Source organism: Parus major, chromosome 10, assembly GCF_001522545.3.
Source record: "Parus major isolate Abel chromosome 10, Parus_major1.1, whole genome shotgun sequence".
Classification (NCBI taxonomy): Eukaryota; Metazoa; Chordata; class Aves; order Passeriformes; family Paridae; genus Parus; species Parus major.
The window spans coordinates 2,052,441-2,067,184 of record NC_031779.1 but is presented as its reverse complement, the minus strand read 5'-3'; the positions used below and the strand labels follow the sequence as shown (position 1 = coordinate 2,067,184).

The 14,744-nt window shown below is 54.5% G+C and overlaps 2 protein-coding genes across 4 annotated transcripts in view; both read left to right on the top strand.

Annotated features, from left to right (window-relative positions):
- Positions 1-390: 390 nt before the first annotated feature.
- Positions 391-8,871, top strand: SNUPN (snurportin 1; the record flags this gene model as incomplete). The annotated part of the gene is made up of 7 exons (XM_015639489.1): positions 391-576; positions 1,387-1,491; positions 1,589-1,685; positions 2,549-2,646; positions 2,934-3,011; positions 4,090-4,170; positions 7,847-8,871. Coding segments are annotated over 7 exons (972 nt in total), but the record flags the coding sequence as incomplete, so codon positions are not given.
- A 2,037-nt stretch (positions 8,872-10,908) lies between these two features.
- PTPN9 (protein tyrosine phosphatase non-receptor type 9) overlaps positions 10,909-14,744 on the top strand; it is a 10,676-nt gene continuing 6,840 nt past the window's right edge. The window contains exon 1 of one of the 3 annotated variants that reach the window (XM_015638442.3): positions 10,909-11,230. In XM_015638442.3, coding sequence (XP_015493928.1) covers positions 11,198-11,230 — 33 coding nt within the window. In that variant the 5' untranslated portion in view covers positions 10,909-11,197. The other 2 variants (XM_015638443.3, XM_033516967.1) reach the window with 2 other exon arrangements.

The following is a 14,744-nucleotide window of genomic DNA, read 5'->3' as shown; positions in this document are numbered from 1 at the left end:
GGCCCTGCCTGTGGGGAGCGGCCCGGGGTGACCTGCCTGTGGGGAGCGGGCCGGGGTGACCTGCCTGTGGGGAGCGGCCCGGGGGGCCCTGCCTGTGGGGAGCGGCCCGGGGGGCCCTGCCTGTGGGGAGCGGCCCGGGGTGACCTGCCTGTGGGGAGCGGGCCGGGGTGACCTGCCTGTGGGGAGCGGGCCGGGGTGACCTGCCTGTGGGGAGCGGCCCGGGGTGATCTGCCTGTGGGGAGCGGGCCGGGGCTGCCTGTGGGCAGCGGGCCGGGGGGCCCTGCCTGTGGGGAGCGGGCCGGGGCTGCCTGTGGGGAGCGGGCCGGGGCTGCCTGTGGGGAGCGGGCCGGGCTGTGCGGGCCGGGCTGTGCGCGCCGTGGGTGACCTGCCTGCCCGCCGGGTGGTTTCCTCGACCCCAGGAGGCGGCTGGACTACGTGAACCATGCCAGAAGGCTGGCGGAGGACGACTGGGCAGGGGTGGAGAGCGAGGATGAGGACAGAGAAGGGGAAGATGCGGAGGAAGAGGCGATGGACGTGGATGCTGGCAGAAAGCTGCCCAAGCGCTACGCCAATCAGGTGAGGAGCCATCCTCATGGGGCAGGGGTGTGCTGTGGTTTGAAGCTCCGGTGGTCGCCATTTGGGGGCTGAGAGGAATGTGTCCAGCCTGGCTTGGTGCTCGCAGAGAAACTGTGCCTAGTTCACCTCCAGAACACTCTAAGTTCAAATGGAGTACACGTGGAGATGGGATATGCTTTAGAATCACTTAGGTTGGAAAAGACCTCGAAGGTCACTGATTCCAGCCTCTGCATCACCGTGTTCTCCGCTTTAGGAGATTTCAGCTCAGCCAGAAGCATGAGTAACCCGTTAGGCAGTATTCAGCTAAAGATTTCTGGTTTTCCCTGTGTTTGGAAAGGAAAGAAGGGCAAACTCAGCTGGGTTTCATCAGCCTGGGTGCTGTATTGGTCCTAGATAACACACAGCCACTTAGGCAACCTCTGAAGAGGTCAGCTTGTCCAGGCTCTTTACTCCTAACATTTTGAAATCTCTAATCCCTGCTATGTTTTTAAAAATAAAGTGTTGGAGTGGGGACTAAGGTGTGGGCTGCCCAAACAAGGGCTGTGAGCCCTGTGCTGTAGTCTGAAGCTCAGTCAGCAGCTGGGAAGCAAGAGAAGGACTTGGGGAAGAATGTGTTAGGCAGGTTGGACTTAATTAGAGGGGAGGAAGAAGCCCTCTGGTGGGTGACAAGCAGTGCCAACTGCCTCTAAAATACCCAGTGTAGCTGTCAAAGCAAAGTCAAAACCTCCTTGCTTTACCCTTGAGCTGTTTGTTGTCCATAACTTCAAGAGATTTGTTGCTGACTGGTTCTTCTCCCTGGACTCTCCGTAGCTGATGCTGTCAGAGTGGCTGGTAGATGTCCCCTCAGATCTGGAGCAGGAGTGGGTTGTGGTGGTGTGTCCCGTCGGGAAAAGGGCTCTTGTTGTGGCCTCCAGGGTAAGTGGGCTTCCACCAGCTGCTAAAGGACCTGTACCCATTCACAGCCAACATAAAACTGGCTTGACTGGGTTTTTTCCTCTTTTTTTCCTCACAGGGCACGACAGCAGCTTACACCAAGAGTGGCTTCTGTGTCAACAGGTTCCCATCCCTGCTGCCAGGGGGAAACCGGCACAACTCAACCAGTGACAAAGGTACAGGTGTGAGGAGGCATTTGGGATAGAGAGAGGGGAAGTGCCTGGGAGTCTGTGTATGCTGACAGGCCCAATGTTGTTCCTGCAGCTCTCCCAAGTCCCACAGCTGTGCCCCTTTTTTGTGCTGGGGGTGGTCAGCTTCAGGCCTGTTTCTGTGTCTCTGGAGATAACTAGATGGGAACAATATCAAATGCCTTTATGCTAGATAATCACATAGAATCCCCCAATGGTTTGGGTTGGAAGAGACCTTAAAGCTCATCTTGTTCCACTGTTCTGCCAAGGACAGGGAACCTCCCTCTAAACCAGGTTGCTCCAAGCTTTGGACACTTCCAGGGATGGGGCAGCCACAGCTGCTCGGGGCAACTTGCACCAGGGACTCAGCACCTTCACAGGAAAGAATTTCTTCCTAACATCTGATCTAAAATTGCCCTTTTCCAGATAAAACCATTGTCCCATGTCCTGCCACATCTTTTAATAAGCTTCCTGTTTGACTGACACTCTTAAACCCCGACAACCTCTCTGTCCTCTAACAGAGACCTTTGTATGGTGTCATCTTGGTGTATTACCTCTTGGAACTCATTTTTTTTGCCCCATAAAGAGAGGCTTATTGTCCGGAAAATGCCATTTTCTGAAACATGCCCTTACTTGTTGTGCCTCTGGCTGAACCCTTTGCAGCCTTGTGGGACTCCTCAAGCTCAAGGCCTTCTGTGGTTGCGGTTTCTGTTAGCAGAAGGGGATCCCTCTGCACGCTGCAGTCTCGCATCAGGGCGGGATTAATGTTGGAGAGCTGGGACCTGGTATTTGCCAGCTGGGTTGGACAGTGTTTGAAGCAGGTCTGGACCTCCCTGTGTTTGTGTGTGCAGTGTACAGCATCCTGGACTGCATCTACAACGAGGCCAAGCAGACCTACTATATCCTGGATGTGATGTGCTGGAGAGGACACCCTGTTTATGACTGCCAGGTACTGAGTCCCTGCCCTCCCTGGTGTTTCCTGAGCTGCTTTGCTCCGGCACTGCATGTAGCTCACTCTGCAAAAGGTGATATTTCTCCTAAGCACCAGCATCTTTACAGCTTTAGGGCTGCTGGATAACTGTGTACATGTTCTGGGGGGAGCAGCAGGGTTTGGGGTCTCTGCAAATGAAGTTGAGTTTGTAAATCTCCCAGATGAGTGCAGAAGAACAGAGACACTCTGCAGATGCTGTCAGGTGATGAGTGGTGAATGGTCACTAACTCTGGCTCCTTTCACAGACTGACTTCAGATTCTTCTGGCTCTCCTCAAAAATCCAAGAGGAAGAAGGGCTGGGAGAGAAAAGCAGGATTAATCCAGTAAGTCCTTTTGTTCTCAGGAGAAGACTGGGGGGGGAAGCTCTCCTGTTCAGCAGGCTTCAGCAGTTTCTTTCACAAGTGGAAGCTTTTTTTCCTTTTCTTCCTTTCCCCTCACAGATCAGGCTTCAAAGTGTAGCTCTTATGAAATGGGATACCATGGTCAGGATGTAAATAGAACCACTGCATATTGTAAATGAGTTCAGTGGGGTTTTATCCCCCCATCCAAAGTGCTGAGGGAGATCACCCTGCAGGGTATCAGCTAACTTCCATGCTGTTTTTAGCTTCCCCTTGTAATGGAATGGAAAACAGTGTGGTTTCTTCAGGAGCAGCATTGGTTGGCAGCCTGACTACAATGGGGTTTATTCTTGCAGTCTTGTGGGTTTGTAAAGCTTTAAGCCTTCCCCTCTGTTTAAACTGATCATTGAAGTTGTCAGGATGAATGCTGGCTTGCCACCCAGAGTCCTTGCTGAGCCAGAATAAAAAGTTGTCTTTGAAGACTTACAGATGGGGGTCAGACCTAGAGCCCACTGCAGCAGGGAACGTGATTTTTGGGCACAGACACGAGAGATTTGTGTGCTCAGACACGGCCAAGCAGAGCAGCTCCTGTGAGCTGAGCATCTCAGTGATAAATTGAGCTGACTGCAGTGAGGGTGTCTGTGTTCAGAGAACATCCTGTCCTGACTCCCAACAGGAATATCCAGAAGATAACTACCTAATGAAGGGGGGGTTCGTTTCAGCTTTCAATTCCTGGGTGGAAAGATTTGCTTGGCTGAGCCAGCAGCCTGGAGCAGACATCTGTCTGCTTTGCATCCTGCCCGGAGGTCATCATTTTCTATTTTGGTTAGAAGAGCAATTCTGGGTCAGGTATCCTGAAAAGTCCTTCCTGTAGTCTTAGGTGCTTGGGAAAATAGGTATCAGGAGTACGTGGGAGCTGTTCCTCACCCTTTCCCTCTTATGCCAGATCCTGCACCAGAGGAATCCTTCCTTCTTAGCTGCTTGCACACCAGCGCTGGATTCAGCAGCTTGTTCTCCTGTAGACCAGAAAGTTGCCTCTTCTAACCCTCTCTTACTCTTTCAGTACAAATTTGTGGGCCTGCAGAACTTCCCCTGCTCCTCGGACAGCCTGTGTGAGCTGCTGGCTACAGACTTTCCCTTTGAGGTGAGAACACACAGGTGGGAGCCTGGACCCCAGCCTTAGCAACAGCTCTGCCAGTACTGGGAGAGAGGTGTGTCTCCTCTCTTTGGGAATTTGCTCTCCTGAGGCTGCAGAAAGTTTGCCAAGTTGCTGTTTCCCGTATGTGGGATGGATGCCTTTATGCCTATGTTTGATCTGTTGCCTTGTCACCAACCTCATTCAACCACACAAATGGGCAAGAATTAAACCATGGCACTCCCTGAGTTTGCGCTGCCCTTGCTGCAGTTGGCTGTGCCTGAAAGAGCCTTTTGGGATGAGAGGACACTCAGGCTGCTTCCAGAAGCAGCACAACTCAGGTTCACATAGCAGTGTGATGGACAGCTGACCTTTTTAGGGCCAAAACTGGTACTGACCACTGCCCTGCATGGCATTGGTTCTCTCAACAAGGCACCTGGCTGTTTTTTGGGGAGGAAGAAGAAGGGTGGTGGTAAGTTCCCGATGGTTTCTGGGGGGTTCATGATGGGTGCCTGAGGTGTACTGGAGCTGGGGGCAGTTGGCTGTGACAGAAATGACTGAGCAGGACACCAGTGTTTGCTTCATCAGCTTTAAAAGTAGAATCATACAAGATTAAGTGGAAAGGGACCTGTTAATAGCATCAAAGTCCAGCTCTGGCCCTGCATCAAGAATCCCACCTGAGATTGCTGAGATTGGCCTGAGAGTGTTGTCCAAAGGCTGCCTGAGCTCTGGCAGCCTTGGGGCTGATGACTGCTTTGGGGAACCTATTCCAGTGCCTGACCACCCTCTGGGGGAAGAACCTTTTCCTGATATCCACTCTAAACTTCCCCTGACACAGCTGCTGTGCTGTTCTGCCCTTTGGGGAAGGGCAGAACAGGAAAATCCATGTGCCACCCAGCTCTGTTCCACGTGGTTGTGAGCAATGAGTTGCAGACCCTTGTGGAATCAGCTCTGGCTGCTTTGGCCTGCCCTGGCTGACTTGTCACTGCAAGGGAAGGGGATGGAGGAGGCAGTGGCATTCCAACCCAGTGACAGTGACAACATCTGTGAGCCAGAAGCTCCTCCAGTGGCTGCAGGCTGTTTCTGGGAATGCCCAGTCTCAGCCCTATGTCAGGAACAACTTCCACAGAGATTTCTTGTCCCACAAGAAGCCAAAAGCCACATTGATGTGACAGTGTCTCTCATGCTCTCCAGTCCTGAGTTAGCCATTAAAATAGTGTAGGTTTAAGTTAAGACCACTAACTTGGCTGTGAGGGCTGGCTTTGCTTTCTGCTTGTGAAAGCCAGGACAGTCATCAGAACAAGTTGGAAAGTCCCAACCCCTCGCTGGTTTTGCCAGACCCTGCTCTGAACATGGATTGAAGGGGCTTCCCAGCTTTCTTACAGCTGGCTTGCTCAATAATAAATGCTCTGAGTGCCTCTGTAAAAACAGTCATTCCTGGTTTTCCCACTTAAAGTCTGCATTCCTTCCTGAGGCATCTGCTCCCATGAGGTAAAGCTGAGGAGCATTTGCCCGCTGCAGTCAGAGCAGCAAACCTGTATGCTACAGAAGAGGCTGTTGTGAAACTGTGGAGCAGGAGATGGAGCTGAACAGACTCCAGCTGTGTAATCCAGCGGTGATTTGCCCCCTCCAGGCCCTCTGCTATATCAGGGTGTGACCCCAAGAAGCAAAGTGTGGTGTAGGTTGGCCCAAAGCAGCCCCAACAGCACAGGAACCTTGGTGCTTTTTCCAGGAAGAAGGGAGCTGTGGGTCTCTGCGGTGTGCCACAAGAGGGAGCCCAAAAATCCCTAAAAACACCTTTACCATGGGCATAGAGCAGAATAAACTTTACAGGAGGCAAAATACATCCTGACTATGGATGAAGGGTAACAGAGGTGGTCTTAGGTCTGGACCCAGCATCTGTTGAGCCTGACAGGGATCCTATGTGTGTGTGGTGGCCACAGAGGAGGTCAGTGCTTAGATCCAGGTCTTCAGTTCAGGGTTAATCTGTAACCTCGGAGCTGATGCCTGATCCACTCTATCCAGTGGACTCTTATTCCCCAGAATTCAAGAGATTTTGGATCAGTTGACTGGCTCTGAATCTCAAGTGGTTTTTGGAGTGGATCTTAAGAGCTACTGTCTTTCTCACAGATCTGAGTAAAACCATGCTTTCCACAGAGGCAGGGGAGCCAAAGCCTCTGAGAAACCCTGATGTTTAGGAATGGGAGGACTGTTAAGCACCTAAAATCTGGAAAACATGGCTGTGGAATGTTAACTCCTGCCAGGCCAGTCTCTCCTCAGGTTCGGTCATTTAGGGACAGCGTCAGTCCTTGTTCTGATGTGGCCACTGTCACTGTGGTGACTCAGGGTAGGGACCCAGCCAACAAATTAAATAAACGAGAAGGAATATAGGAGTCACTTAAATCAGGCAATGGAGAACATGACCTAACTCCACCAGGCTGAACTCCTTTGAATTCTCTAGCTTGGGGAAGCTATTTGGAGTGATCTGAAAGGCCTTTCCAGGCTCTGATCTTTACCAAAACATTCCTCACCAAGTGCCATGCACCCGCAGGAATGGGCTGGATATGCTGGAGTGCTGCACAATCTGATTCTTCCTGGGAGGCAGGGTGGGGAAAAGCTTTTCACTTTGTATATCCAGAGGGGTTGCACAAGCTCATCATGATGTTTACTGCTCTGGTTTTATATTTTCCTAGCACAGAAATCCCCTTTTTTCTGTGATTATTTTGCAAGATGTTAACAGTGACTGAAAATTTTGGGCAGAATATTGCCAGAAGTTTTACCCTCTCTGCCAGAGGTTAGCATCTGTGTAGTAGAAGTGGATATATGCTGCCTGGTGCTCAGCCAGTGTTTCTCTTCTGGGGGCTGTAGGATCAGGGAGGGGCCTGAGAGCAGTTCCTCCTGAAGTGGGCTCTTGTTCTCCCCTCTTCTGCCCACTCAGCCACTTTTCCTCGTAGCCAAATGGCCTTTTAAGAGCTTGTGAAGCTGAGCTAAGAGGAGCACCACCTCCAGCATTAGTCAGCCTGACAGCAGGATCCAGCCTCACAGAGCACACCCCTGGGAAGTGTGGGAAGAGGGGGGATGAGAATCCCTGAGCACGGTGGGGAAGTGGGGAAAACGTCAGCCAGCTGCAGCACTGCAGAGTGTGGAAATAGTAGCACAAGAGTTAGGGCCTAAACCTTTAAAGTCCTGAGTACCCTTAACTGTCACTGATTGCTAAGAGAAGCTCTCTCCTGGGAAACATTAAGAAATTTTTTGGCATAAGCCAGTTGAAAGAGCTGTTAGGAATCGGGGCTCCTTGGCGTCACACACTCGGGCTAATTACCTTCCAAATGTATTATTTAAAATAACCCTAATCCAGTAAAGTGGGCTGCCTTATTCAGAAACTCTCTGGCTTTTCTGCAGAATGGGATGAAAGCATCCAGAGGACATTGCTCTGTGCTGACACCACACTGGACTCATTTGCCTTTGACAATTTAAAGCCATCTGGGAGCCGCTGATCTTTCAGGGCAGGAGCTCTGCAGGTTTCTTCTTTCCCTTCCGCTATTTATTGCACTGCTTGAGGAAAAATGATCCAGCTGGTGGTTTTGGCCAGCAAACAGAGAGCAGAGCCATTGTCTGGTGCCTGGTCATTCACCTGCAGGAGCCTCAGCTCTGCCCTTTCATTCATTCTCTGTCCTGCCCACAGGTCGACGGGCTGCTTTTCTACCACAAACAAACCCACTACACCCCTGGCAGCACCCCGCTGGTGGGCTGGCTCCGGCCCTACATGGTCCCTGAGATCCTGGGGCTCACCGTGCCCGCCACCGTGCTCACGGCCAAGCCGGACTACGCCGGGCGGCAGCTCCAGCAGATCATCGAGAGCAAGAGGAGTAAAAAGCTGGCGGAGGAAAAGGGCCACCCTTGCGAGGCAGCTGCGAGGAACGGACACTACGAGCTGGAACACTTGTCCACCCCTCAGCCAGAAACGTGTGCAGAGGGCCGGGATGGAGCAGTGAGCCAGATGGAGAGTTAAACTGCTGGGACAGGGAGCAGGGAAAAGGCTCCCTGCTTCTCACTGTGCCTCGTGTTACTGAGAGGGGGCAGAGTAATGATGATAGGATGGCTTTGTTAAAGGGGATGACAGTGGAATATCTTGCCTCAGGTGTTGCTGGATTCTTTTTATTTGTTGTTATTACGTACTTTTTGCCAGGACTTCTGTGAGGCCTTAACAGGATTGTCTGGTTCTTCGCTAAAGCAGTTGGGAAATGATCTGTCCCCATAGCACAGGGATACAGTTCAGCTCCTGACCCTGCTTCTGTTAGAATCTTGGCAAAACTCCAGCATAGGAACAGTGCTTGGACCTCTGAGGTGCAGCTGCTGCTTGTGACCCTTGCAGCAGCCCCACCTTCCCAGCCCTGGAAATTGGGGCTTGTCAGCCTTTGATCCAGCTGTCTTCTGAGGCCTTTTCAATGGAAGTTACTAACAACAAGTTTGCAGTGAGCTGCTGTAAATCCAAAGGCTGGACTTTCCACAGCCACACCTTCTTGGGAAAATCTAAATTTCCTTGCGTTGCAGCAGGACCTGTCTCGGAACAGGGCTTTGTGCGGTGCACACACAGCAGAAGCCTCTTTCTCCTCGAGGCTTTTCTCACTGGGGGGAGGAAGGAATGGGTTCGCTCTGAAAAACGCTACCATTGATCGTGCCAAATAAAAGGTTTCTCAGAAAGACAAATTCTTGAGCGTCTTCCTGCTACCTAGGGGTGGATGCGTGCTGTGCCTCCCAAATAGGGATTGAAAAATTGGTTCCAGTGCTGACTGGAGCAGAGGAAACTCTTGTGTGGGTTTAATTCTCTGCACATCGAGGTACTTCAGTTTTTTTGTCCTGTCTTTCTCATCCCAGCCCAATCCCACTTTTTAAGCACTGGCTGCTCCCCCTGCCTGGTTTTAGGGGGATGAAATGATCATTCTCACTGTCCCCAGGTTGGTTTCCGGAGGGGGATGAAAAGGAGAGAGATGAAACATCAAGCTCAAGGCAGTGTTTGGGACCCTTCTCCCAGCTCTCTATGGAAATGCCCCAAAGGAGATACTGAGAGTGGGGATGGCCACCTGCAGATAGGGGTGGGGTGCACTTGTATCCTGCCCTTGCACCCTGTGTTTTTCCCAGAAAAGCCGGGTTTCTGTGCAGACTGTGTGTGACCATCTGACTGTGCAGCCGCTCTTGATGATACCCGTGGGCAGCAGGAACTGTTCTGGCTGTGGGAGGGGGCTGCCCTCTGCTCCCCTTCCCCAGCAGGGAAAGGGGAACCCTGGCCCCACAGTGTTCAGAGCTGTCTCTTTCAATAAATTTATTGTTTTCAGTGTTATTTTTTTAGCATGTGAAGCAGCTGGCCCAGGGAAAGAGGATGAGCACCTGGGCTGCCTTAACCTCCCCATCCCTCAAAGGTTCCCACCTTCAGGCTCCCTGGCTGGCAGATATCTGCCGGGAGAGCACTGAGCGGGAGACCGCATTCAGCCTCCTGTCAGCACGCCTTTCCTTCCGTCGGGCAATTAAACACGGAGGTGGGCATCTGGATGGAAGATTTGTGCATCCCTTAGGGCAGAGAAAGCTGCAGCTCAGGTTACTGCCCTCCAGCAGTCTTCCGAGGTCCTCCAGCGAGGGAAGGAGAGGTAGTGCAGCCGGAGAGGGGCTGTGTGCGCTGATGGAGGAGAGCAACAGGGAAGCGGCTGCAGCTTCCCGCCGGCTCCAGATGATGCCTCATAGTTTCCCTTTTAAAAGCATGAGCTGAGCTGGAGAAATAAATATTTGCGTTACAATTCCTGTTGGGAACGAAAGGCTGTTTTTGGAGGGAGGGTGTCAAACGGAAGTGGCAGGGGCCAAAGCAGTTCGGTGCCGTGACTGTTCTGTTTGCTGGGTGTGATCCCATTCCCAGCTGGAACAGCAGCTCCACTGGAGGGGTCACCCCAGCGGGGACTGAAATTTGGCCCGGGGCAGGAGAGCTGAGCAGGCAGCTCGACCTGGAGACGTGGCCTGGGGCGCTGGGGGCCGGAGCCAGCCGGGAGCCCTTATCCAGCCGGGGCTCAGTCCCTTCCCTGTGTCCTACTTCCATTTTCTCCCGGTTAGGTGCACAGGCTCCGGCTGCAGGCACGCTGCCAGCACAGTGCTCCTCGGCTGAACAAAATGTCCCCTTGTCCCAGGGCCTGGCTTTATGGAGCGACCGCTGCTGTGCTTCCCGGGATCCCCGCTCCTTCCCGGAGGAGCTTCGGGACTCTCCATCCAGGCGCTGACACCTGCGCTCAGCTGGGAAATGCAATTTAGGGATCGTAGAGGAGGGAGTGGAAAGAGACGCCTGGAAACCCCGGACTCCGGCTCGTGGGGGGAAGGCTGCGAGGCTGGAATCCCGGCAAGAGAGAATGCTGTGCCGGGAATTTTACCCAGTAACTGCAAGGGAGGATGCAGCTGCCGGGAATCTTATCCAGCACCAGCGAAGGGAGGAGGATGCTGCCACCATTTTAGCGGCGGTGCTCCCGCCTGCCGCAGCCGGAACCGGGGCTGGGGGAACCGGCGCGGAGCGGGGGGAGGACCGGGCCCCTCCGGCCCCATCCCGGCTGCTGCTCCCCGCTCACCCCCCCCGCCGGGGAGGGCTTCCTGTCCCCCGCCCGCCCTGCGGGGTCGGCAGAGCGCGGGGAGGGGACGGGGAGGAGGGACCGGGGGCTGCGGGCGCTTCCTGCCGCCGCCCCCGCCGGGGCAGAGCGGAGCGGGGCGGGAGCTCGGCTCGGCCCGGCCCAGCGGAGCGGCGCTCCCGGGCCGAGCCAAACTTCCCGGGGGGGGCTCACACATACACGCACACACATATATATAGAGAGATTTAAATTTTTTTTTTCCATTTTATTTTAATTTTCTCGGCACTTTCGGCGGGGCCCCCGGGGCGGAGCCGCCCTCGCCGCCGGGAGGGGCCGGTGCCCGCAGCGCCGGGGATGGGCTCCGCCGGGGCGCCCTCCGCCTAGAGCAGCCCGGCTCCGCTCGGCTCGGTCCGGCTCGGCCCGGCCCGGCGCGCAGCATGGCCGCGGAGCTCAGCGCCGAGGAGGAGCAGGTAGGTCCCGCCGGGCTCCTCTTCCCCGGGTCGGGCTGGGCAGGACGCCGGGGGTTCCTTCCCCCACCCACCGCTCCTTTCCCATCGTTACTTGGCTAGCCCGGCTTGCAAGGCTGCTTTTTTTCCCAGCGAGACGATTCTCCCGATGGGAAGCCCGCCCACCCCCACGCAGCCCCCCATCCTTGCAGCGGCCAAACCCACGTAGCACCCACCCTACAACCCCCATCCACGCAACCCCCCCCATCCTTCCCGTTCCCCAGGAGCCCTCGCAAGGCCCGTGCCGTGGGTGCTGGGGCGTGGGTCCCACGTCCCCGGAGCAGCTGGCAGGCCTCCCTGCCGTGGGCAGTGGCGCGGGGATGGATGCGTGGGGATGGATGCGTGGGGATGGATGCGTGTGCACGCGCTTCCCACGCCCCAGGCCTCCCGTGACGTCCCGGCTTCCTCCGCCGGCCTTGCGTCACCGCGGGAGGATGTTGCCGGGCTCGGGGAACGGGGCCCTGGAGCCGGCCGGGGCGCCTCGGCTGGCCGGAGCAATCCCTGCCTGTGTCCCCTCCTTTGTCCTTTTCCCCAGGCTTGCCCACCCGCGGCCGCTGGGCTTCCCTCTGGATGGGGATGTGGAAGCTGGGAGCGGGACTGGGTGAGCTCTGCCCCCTCGGGCTGTCACATTGGCCACGTTGGTGGCGCTGGGGACCGCAGAGCGAAAGCAAAAAGGTCCCGTTTTCCTTCCAAAATGGTCGGTTTTCGCCTTTAAAAATCCTTCGTTTCTACAGGCAGGTTTAGGAGAGTCGGGAATGGAGATGCCGAGTTCTCAAAACCTCCGTGGAAGAGCCCCTCCTGCAGCCTGTGCTGCTGCTCAGCAAATGCAGAACTACCAGGCTTTTTCCTCCTGGGAGCAGCACTGCTCTCTCCAGAGTGATAAAATCCCAAGGAATGGGGAGTGTCCTTGCCCTCTGTCCACACGGGTTGCATTTCTCCCGTGTCATGGAGGAGGCAAAACTTCCAGAAGTAGGGTTTTTGGAGATCCTGCAGTGACAGGGAAGGCTGGTTTGCAGCAGGAGCAGCGTCCTAGGAAAGGGATGTGAGATGATTGGTTTGTTTGGGAATACTGATGGAGAAGGTGGAGATGTTTGCAATAATGGCTCCAGGTCTGGGTCATCAGCTTGGTGTGGGGAAGGCTGCCTTTCACACTGCCCTTGGTTGCTTGGATGCCAAAATTATGGGATTTTCCTTCTTTTAATGGGTAAGTGGTGGTTTGGGCTGGAACATGCCCTTCCTGCCATCCCTTCATCCTTCTCAGGACCATCAAGATTTCCTGTTACCAACAGCAAGCCAGGGGGAAATTCTCCCTTCTCCTCTTAGTCCAGCCTTGGGACATCTCTTCTGCTGGCCTCTGCAGTTCCTTCTCTAGCCTATCCCCAAAGAGCCAAACCAATTTTCCTTGAACGTTTTCAGCCTAGCTGCAATTTTCACAGATTTATTCCCCACTTCCTCACTCTGAAGAGGAAGGGTATGTTTGCTGCCTGGGGAAGGAGGGCTGGAAGAACCCCTGGATTCCAGCGGCAGTGGCTTTGTCACCACCCTGCCCCAGCGGAGCGGGAACGTGGATGACGCCAGCACTCCAAAGACCAGCATTGTTCCAAACACCCGGCCACGGACAATTTCACTCCCAGTGCTGCCAAAACAGGACTTCTTGATGCAGCTCTGGGTCATAGGCTTTGTTTTTGGCACAGGGAGCAATCCCTGCTCCTTTGGGATTGACTTGTGTATGAATCCATTTGGGATTGGGGCTAGGAATGATGATGAGACCCAGTGGAGTGCACGAAGGGGGCAGAGCTGTGGCTGGCATTGATGCTCAGCTCCGTAACGCCTGGCTCCCTGCTGTTGAATGGCAGTACTGGTAAGTCTGGAATTTGGTTTTGTTCCCAGGGAAAGCTGGAATTCATGGCTGGACTGCCCTGCAAAACCAGTGCTTGTTCTGGTGCATATTCTCCTTGCAAAAATCCCGTCATCCCTTGTGATGGCTGCTGGAAATGTGAAGTGTGATGGGTTAGATGTTGAGGAAGCACACCTGAACTACGGGTTGCATCCTCTCTCCTCATCACCATCATGCCCTTTGGGCCCCTCTTCCCATCATCTGGGCACACCCTTGCCATCATCTTTGGGAATCATTGCCATCTCAGGCTGTGGTGTCAGCTCTGCTCTTTGTCCGAGGGAAGTGGGAGTTGTGCCTGGCGCTCACTCCCGTATCTTGACCGTCCTCAATGTGCTGGAGTAGGATCATCTTCACTATTATTTTGGATTTGTGTCTGCAGCCCTGGATTTTGGGCAGCTGGGCGCAGTGGAGGTGTGCCCAGGATATATTGGATAGGATATATTTACGGATAGGATATATTCCTATACGTGTGGATGTGTGCTGTGTTAAGGTTGAAGGTGGTTCTTGTATTGCCCCATTTATTTTCCTGTGGTGCTTGCCTGGTTGCTTGGTGTGACTCTGGGCCCAAGTTAGGGAGTTCCTGGTTGCAGTGTGCTGGGAGACAGACCCCTGGGATGAGCTGGGCTCCTTTGGCTCATCCCGTGAGAGGGGCTCGCTGTCCCTGCCGAGCCTCGCGCTGCCAATAAACCTTCGCTTCCTCCTGTCGGAAGTCATTAACACCGACAAGCTTTTCTGGCTCAATAGCTCCCAATAACTCTGAATAGTTCCCAGTAACTTCGTGCTGCTGCCTGACATCCTACACCGCTGCCTGCCTGTGCTCCCTGCTCCTGGAGCCAGCCTTCAGCACTCCCTGTCCCTCCTCCACCTCCTTGGGCAGCATTGCCACCCTCTGCTCGAAGGAGCACGGAAGCTGTTTCATTTTGGTGTATGCCTGGGTGAGAGCAAGGCATTTTGGTGTCTCCCTCCATCCTGCCTGCATCCTTTGAGCAGGATGTGGTGGAAGACTGGCCTGCCCTGTCTCCCTTTGGGCTCCCATGTGGGACAGGGGATCTGCAGCAGAAGGCAAATCCTGGGACCCTCCTGGTGTTCTGTGTGTGTGAAACTGGTGTTACTGGGCGAGCTGGTCCATGTCCTGTAGCAGGTTGAAGTTCTCCATGTTCATTACCTGTGTTCCCACAGTCAAGTTCTCTGCTCTGTGGTGGAGCTGCAGCCCCAGGAGGCCACTGCCAGTTGATGGGGCTGTGCTGGGGGTGCTGTGTCTGAATGGGAGATTGTTGCCTGTAAAGTCCTCCTTTTGCTCCCACTCTCCTTTCCATAAGTGTCCCCCAGCCTCCAAGCCATTTTTCCCATCCCTTGCTCCCTCTCCCATGTGGCATTTCTGCCGTCTCCATCACCACTGCCCTTATGCCTTTGGTTGTGGAGCTCCCTGCTTCACCCCAAGAACCTGCTGGGTCTCTTGAGGGTTGGAGCTTCACCAATGATCAGTGATGCTCCTTGGGCACCCCTCCTCCTTCTCCTCCTTCTCCTCCTTCTCCTCCTTCTCCTCCTTCTCCTCCTTCTCCTCCTTCTCCTCCTTCTCCT